This window comes from Panicum virgatum, chromosome 3K, assembly GCF_016808335.1.
Source record: "Panicum virgatum strain AP13 chromosome 3K, P.virgatum_v5, whole genome shotgun sequence".
NCBI classification, from domain to species: domain Eukaryota; kingdom Viridiplantae; phylum Streptophyta; class Magnoliopsida; order Poales; family Poaceae; genus Panicum; species Panicum virgatum.
This window is the reverse complement of record NC_053138.1, coordinates 19,344,943-19,352,890: the sequence shown is the minus strand read 5'-3', so window position 1 is coordinate 19,352,890 and position 7,948 is coordinate 19,344,943. Positions and strand designations below refer to the sequence as shown.

At 46.2% G+C, this 7,948-nt stretch overlaps 1 protein-coding gene across 1 annotated transcript; it reads right to left on the bottom strand.

Moving 5' to 3' along the window:
* Window positions 1-3,187: 3,187 nt before the first annotated feature.
* Window positions 3,188-4,997, bottom strand: LOC120698145 (formin-like protein 5). The gene is made up of 2 exons (XM_039981663.1): window positions 4,008-4,997; window positions 3,188-3,924 (listed from the first exon to the last, which is right to left on the bottom strand). Exons 1-2 carry the CDS (start codon window positions 4,851-4,853, stop codon window positions 3,523-3,525), a joined length of 1,248 nt encoding a protein of 415 aa, XP_039837597.1. The 5' UTR covers window positions 4,854-4,997; the 3' UTR covers window positions 3,188-3,522.
* Between the last annotated feature and the right edge of the window lie 2,951 nt (window positions 4,998-7,948).

The window sequence follows — 7,948 nt, the reverse complement described above, 5'->3', positions numbered from 1 at the left end:
TTCATCTTTGACTCCTTAGCAATTTTGCCAATGAATTTAGCCTTCACCTTGCCCTTCACTTTACTCAAGAAAAAATGGTTATTTTGAAACATTGATGAGTAATTCTTTGGTAAAGTGGGAAGATGACGTGATGGTAAGGTGCACTCTCTAGTGTGGTGCCCGGTGACTTGGCAATGTTGGCAATATGAACCAACTTCCTTGATGAAGCTAGTCTTGATCTCCGGAGAAGGAGTGGTGCCTTTATTTGGCTCCAGAAATGAACCAAGACCTCTCTTGCATTGTTGAAGAGAATTTCCTTGTGGATGTATTTTCCTCTTGAGAGCTTCTCCACACTACTCTTGAGGCTTGCCACTTGATCCATCAATTCCTTTTCCCTAGAAGGAGCAAGCTCGGGCACAATATTAGTGGCAATTGCATTGATGAGTAGGTCATCACATGAAGTAGAAGCATTGACCTTTTCAATGGTTTCATTGACAAAGTTCTCAAGACTTGGATCAATTACTTCATAGGCAAATTCAAGTTCTTGATTCTTGTGAGCCAACTCCTTAATTCTTGTGAGCCAACTCATTATGCTCTTGTTTAAGCTTTTTGTGGCTCTCTTCAACTTGCTTAGCAAGTACAAGTGGCTCATTGTGCTTTTTGAGCAAGTTATTGTAATTGCCAAGCAAGTCGGAGTGGGCAAGCTCTAACTTGGCATGAGTGCTCTCAAGAATCTTAACTTTGCCATTTTCCCTCTTGATGACGGATGTATACTCATTAATGAGGTTAGTAAACTCATAAGGGTCAAGCTCTTCATCACTATCATCTTCACTATCCACCTCACATACCTTTGTGTTACCTTTTGCCATGAGGCACATGGAAGGCAGAGGTAGTGGTGGTTCTTCATTTGTGAGGGCGATGGTGACGATGTCTTCTTCATCACTTGAATCTTCGCTTGATGAGACATAGGTCACCCACTCTTATTTTTCCACCAAGAAGCTTCTCTTAGTGTGCCCTTTCTTCTTTGGGAAGAGCTTGGTCTTCTTGTCATGGCTCTTCTTCTTCCCAACCTTCTTGTTCTTGTTCTTCTTTTTATCCTCTACATCATCGCTTGAATCATGGCGATGTTTGTTTTTGTTGTCATTCTTTCTCTTGTCCGGCTTAGGGCAATCGGGAGAGATGTGGCCTTTTTCTCCACATGGCCGGAACATTCTTCTTTTAGAGTCAAAATTGTAACCCTTCTTGTTTATCTTGTCGCTCAAGCGTGTGAACTTTCTCATCATGAGAGAAAGTTCTCCATCTTCATCATCATCGGATGAGTTTTCATGATGATCTTCTTCTTCATTGCTTAAGCTTGATTCTTGCTTGACCATCTTGAGCTTGCGGAATTTGTAGGCCTTGGTTTTGAGAGCAATTGACTTGCTTGTTGTTGGATCTTCGGACATACCAAGGATACCCATTTCATGAGCGCGAATTTCGCCCACAAGCTCTCTCACTTCCATTGTATCAAGATTCTCCTTTTGAAGCATAACATTGATAATGTTGTACTTGGGCTTCGGAAGGAGCATGAGAATCTTGCGGTTGATGGAGCCACTGTCAATTTTAAAAACTTCAAGAGCATTAATGTCCTTGACAATGACATTTCAAGCGAGAATACATATCATTGCAATTTTCATGAGCAAGCATCTTAAAAGAATCATACTTAGCTCTAAACAAGTGATATTTTTGTTCACGGACTTTTGTGGAGCCTTCATGGATTTCAATTAGCTCTTTCCATATATCACTTGCTAAGTCCATGCCATTTACTCTAGCAAAGACTTCCTCACTAATGGCTTCGAAAATTGCATTTCTAGCCTTTGCATTCCACTTTAGTTGTTCCGTGGTGAGAGTTCCGGTGAACCCGGTCTTTGTTGCCAACCACACTTCGGGGGTAATCGCATCAAGGTATGCGGCCATGCGCACTTTCCAATAGGCAAAGTTCTTGCCCTCGAAGTGAGGCGGCGAACCACCCATCTTGGTCATAGCTCTAGGCGGTGAAGCCTAATGATCCAAATGAGCAACGAGGCTCTGATACCAATTGTAAGGATCGATGGACCAAGAGAGGGGTGAATTGGGCCTTTTTCAAATTTCTAAAACAATTAAAGCAACCTTAACCTATGCAATGCTAGTAAGGCTCAATTCACCAACCGGCTAACTAAGCAAACTACACAAGCTAACAAAGATAAGAAAGTAAGCAAGATAGAGCTAAGTTATGATCTCTAAAGACAAGCACATGAATAATTGCATGAAAGTAAGTGCTTGAAATGAAAGAGTGGGCAAGAGACAACCGTATTTTTTCCCGTGGTGTCGATGTATTGGCACACACCCCTAATCCACGTTGTGACACTCACTAAGAGTCTTGTCACCTCCCATGTCACCGAGACTTGGGCGCTCACTAAGAGTCTTCGTTCACCATCCCGGCGTGGTGGAGCTCAAACCACATACAACCTTCTTCGGGCTCCCACAATCCTTGGCAAGCTCCGGAAGAAACACCTTCAATCACCAAGATCGCCTAGGTGCTGCCAATCACCAAGAGTAACAAGTTAGGGCTTTCACTTGAGTAAGAACCGATCACCAAGAACGGATGCACATAAGCTTCTTTCTACTCAAGTCCTTAGTCTTGCTTCTTGATTGATTGAATGAACAAGTATGTGAAAGATGAAGCTCAAGGTGGATCTCAACAAAGTATGAGTGTATGAATGTGTCCAGGTGTTAAGAGAGAGCAAAATAACCCATTGGAGGGGTATATATAGGCAGCTCACACGAATAGAGCCGTTGGAGAAAAGAAGCTTGGTAAAGTGGGAAGATGAATGTAAACTGCCCCTTCTGAAAACTAGCCGTTACAACTTGGGCAGATTAACCGACGTATCATCGGTTTAACCGGTGAGTGTAATTATCCACTGATCAACTGAAAAAGTCTCTGGGCAACTGCACCGACGTTAACTCAAAACCATCATCGGTTTAACCGGTGAGTACAACTTCAGAAATTCCTGGAAAAACTCTCACTAATCAATTGCACCGACGTCTCAATTCAAATAGCGTCGGTTTAAAAATCACGCCATAAGCATGGGTTGGCTAAAGAACACGGTCGGGCTGTCTTGTCAACCAGCAAGGACACCATCAGAATATGTTGGCACTGTGATTCATCGATCCAGGATGACAATGAGCATTGTTGATCAGAAAAAAAAATGATTATTCAAGGACCTAAACGTTTCAGTTCAACGAAATGATTCAAGCTACAATTCTAGCTCTCAGTGCCAAAAGTTGATACTAGTACAGTAGTACAATCCTACAACAAAATGCAATTAACGGAGAGGTCATCTAAGCATACAGCTGCCCTAGTTCTGGAGCTCACAATTGTACAGACTCTACCAATACCATTTGAGAGATCCAATCTTCCCTCATGAAACAGCAGTGAGAAACAGCAGTGTAAATGCAGCAACGAGATGTCAAACCACAGGGTTATTAAACCCAAGCGTGGCATTACATGATGCAAATCGAAAGCTATCTCCTCTCATCAGCAATCCTCCTCGACTCCATTTGCACGGGCATTGGTGCAGCAAGCCCAGGCTTACCATTAGCACTTCTCTTGCTAGGCTTCACCACATCAGACTCAGCAGAGCTCGAGTTTTCAGAGTTTTCATCCACCTCATTTCCGTTCTCCGTATTTCCATTGAGCTCGTAAACCTGGCCATTACCAGAGAAACTCACCTTCTTCTTGCTCGTAGACGGGCGTCCTGCCACGAACGCAGCCTTGCAGCCTTCATAGTACTCGTCAGTGACCAATGCATCACCCATGGCCACCTGCTCGTGCTCTTTGACCAACACCTTGTCAACGAACTCCAAGATCCGGGTGAGCTCCCGGCTCACGGCGCGCTTCCCCTCGCGGATCAAGGGGTCCCCTCCCTGATCCAAAACCCAATTCAAAACCGAGCACACCAATGGCATCCTGATCGAATCGAATGAGATCATGGTGAGGCTCACATCACCTGGATCGCGTCGAGCCGGAGGAGGAGGCCCATGGCCGCCTCGGAGACGGCGGCGGGGTCGGCGCACCCGCGGCGCCCGGAGAGGGACCCCCGGATCGCGGCGGCCTTGGACCGCATCACGGCGAGCTCCTTGAGCTGGCGCAGCGTCCGGGAGCGCCGCGCCAGGAAGCGTCGGAAGTGCGCCTGGATCGTCCGCGCCGCGCGCTCGCTCGCCGCGGAGGGCGGCCCGGCGCGAGCTGGCCGCCGCGGCCGCCCCCGCGGCGGAGGCGAGGGCGGGGATTCCGGTTCCGCTTCTGATTCCGATTCCTCTTCCTCAACCTCCTCCTGGTAGCGGGCAGCGCGGCGCGGGCGAGGGTTCGGGTGGGGCGGCAGCCGCGCAGGGGGAGGGGCGGGGAAGCTGCGGGGGAGGGCGGACTCGAGCGCGGCCACCCGGCGCAGGAGCGAGTGGAGCAGGAGGTGGCCGTGGTCGCCGGATGGGTTGGGCTGCGGCGGCGCCGGAGGGTGGGTGTAGGCGTGGGTTTTGGCCTCCTGCTGCTGGTACTGGTACTGATGCTGGTAGGGGTAGGGATACGGATAGGGATTCGTGGCGTGGTGCGCGGCGGGAGGAGGAGGCGGAGGCGCCGGCTGGGCCTGGGGCTGCGGCGGAGGCGGAGGCTGGGCGGGCGCCGGGGAGTTGAGGAGGAGGTGGGCGGCGATGGCGTGGAGGAGGTGGTCGGACGCGGCGGAGCTGGGCGGGGCCGGGACGGGCGCAGGGTAGTAGCACGGCGCCGCGCCCGCGCAGCCGCAGCCGCATCCGCAGCAGCAGGCGGGCGGGGGCGGGTCGTGGTGGTAGCCGTGGCGAGGCATCCTCGCTCGATGCGGCGGGGATCTCTCGGCGGGGCGGGGACGGGGATCGGCGGCCGCGGCGGCGGGTGGGTATCACTGGCTCATCCGGGGGAAAGGAGATGCGCTTTGGAGCGGAGGCGCCCGACTGCCTACCCGTGCCTGCCGCCCATGCAAGGATTACATTACCGGACATACAACATTTATCGGTGAGCTCCGATAACGATAATCGATTGAAAATCAGTGAAAAATCGCCAAAACCGATCGGTAAAGGGACCCAAATTCAAAAAAATGAAAATCGACAATTTATCGTCGATAATCGATGCAAACCGAACGATTTATCGTTTCACCTACTGAAAATGTGTTTTGGCAGTGAAAAAAATATAAAGGTTTGATAGCATTTAATTTTTTAGGTTATGTATTATATTATATTAGATAAATTACACATACATGCACAATTTTGCATATGGGATTGCCTAAGAAATAAACATGTTTACATATTTTGCTCATGAATTGCATAAAGCACATGAATTTACACATGTATACAAACCACGAAGTGTATAGTCCATATAAACAAATGAGTGCATAGTCCATACAAACTTCATAGTTTAAAGAAACAAAAAAGTGCATCGTTCATACAAACCTCATAGTGCATAAAAACAAGAGTACATAGTCTATAGAAGCTATATACAAACTAGCAGGCATATAGTCCGTACATGAAGGCATTCGGCATATCAATTTAATCATTCTTCGGTTTCTTCTCGCTGGTATGTGTGATATCCATAATAATATTCCTAAATATTGAAATGAACTCAAATAAGAGGGGAACACATAATGATGAGATTGTAATATAGATACATACATACCTGTAATTCACCAATCTGACCACTAGTGCTCATGCCAAGATGTACCGGTAGTTGAATGAAGTGGCTTGGATATGGTGGTGGGTGTGAATATGATTGTGGGTACGGATATGAGTATGGTTGTGGGTAGAAGGGTGGACGTGGATAGCTGAAGGTTGAACTTACTGAGCTGGAGCAATCACCTTCCCGAGGATCAAATCGACGTCGGTTGCTTGTCGTCCTCCGTTGTGACATGTGTTGACCATGATTTTGTGTGGCATGGGTTGCCCCTCCTCCACCTTTTCAACACGATAATACTTGCACTTGAAGCCAATGCTAATCTTCTCTCCATGTTCTCAAAGTAAGTTCTGATTATTAGACATTCACCTACAAGAAGGGAAATCGAACCATATCTGTGTTAAAATTATGCTATGAATAAATAGTACTCACTCTTAATTTGTACCATTTAGGCATGTAATATAAAGTAAAGGCATGCACCTTATTATCCTATTTAACATAGTATTTTGTACAACAATAAACTTTTCTCCAGGACTAATATCTAATACTGTAGCCTAGATTTTATATCTGCGATACAACCAACCATCCAAGGAATATTGTATACCAATGTAGTATATTTGGCCAAATCGGTGAGTAGAAATAAAAAAGAAGCTGAACTGAACTGAAAATCGTCCGATACAAATCGATAATCAACGATTTACCTCGATTATCGACGCCACGAGCACAGCTCCCTCGCTCCCAGCTGCAGCATCATCGATAAAAATATTTTTTCCTAAACAAACAATTGTTGCTTTCAACATGTGACAACATTCTGGAATCAAGAGAATGTCTAGTTTTTTATAAAAATAAGTTCTCTACTTTTTATGAATTGTTTTAAATTTTTGAATTTTTCATTGAAATCCACCGAAATTCCAGTCGGTTTATGTTTTCAGCTAGCATCGGTAACGATAAATTTCACCGATAATCGTGATTATCGAGTGGTTTTGTATTCCATGCGCCCATGTGCCGGCCGCTGCGGCCTGTCCAGCGAGCAAAGCGCACGCACGTCGTGGCCTCGTGGCGCCGCGGTTTTCGGTCGCTGACTGGGGGAGCCTTCTGACGCCCGGCGCGGGGTTTACCTGTCGGGTTGCTCCGGTTGCGAGCCCGTGGTTTCGCTTTGGACGCTGCTAGGAGGGAGCCGCCGGCCGTGGGGTTTTGGCGTTCTGGGGAATTGCGTGCCGTGCGCCCGTGCCGGACTCGCCGGAAGCTGGCCGTTCACCATAGCCACTGCTCTCTCCTTTTTTTTCTTTCTTTCTTTTGAGCATCCCATAGCCACGGTTCTTAACTTCTTCCGATCGCTGGCCGAAGGATGATGGGCTGCTCCAAGAGCAGTCCTGCAGGCTCCCAGTAGCTAACATGGGCCTTGTTTGGTTCATTCATTAGAAGAAGATGGCACATAAGCCGAGAAATTTTTACCGTTAATTACGATGTCGAATAAAACCAGTTTGCAAAACTAACTCCAGAACCCCTGCGTTGCGAACCTGAAGAATCTAATGAGGTCTTTGACCGCGTGATTAGAAAATAATTACTGTAGCATCACTATAGTCAATCATCGATTAATTACCGTCATTAGATTCGTCGCGAAAAATTATACACATTCCTGAAAAAATTTTGCACGGAAAACCAAACAAGGCCATGGGGCATGGAGTACCGACCCTCCTACTTAATTGCTGCCGTTCATCCAGTATCAGGCCCACTCAAAAAAAAATCCAGTATCAGGCCAGCATCGTCCTCCATCCTCCTTACCTTCTAAAAGTACTAGTTTTATCACAAATCAAACTTATCTAAAATATGTCAATGTTTAAAATATTAAAATCGTTTTCACTTAATCCACCATGAAAGAATTTTAATAGTGCGTTTATTTGATATGTGAATATGTACCAAGTGTAAGAGAAGAGACTTTATAATTAACATTATTTGGTGTAGTTCTACAAGGCCATGTTTGGATGAATACATCAAAACTTTTTCACAAAAAGACGAATGCATGCATGAAGTACTAAACGAAGTTTATTTGCAAAACCTTTTTAGGAATGGGTGTAACTTTTCGAGACGAATCTAATGAGCCAAGTTTCATCATAATTGGCTACAGTGATGCTACAGTAACCGCACTCAATCATCTTCTAATCGTGCGGTCAAAGGCCTCATTAGATAGAGCAACTGCTACAGTACCACAGTTGTGGAGATAATTTTGTAATTAGACTTTATTTAATACCCTTAATT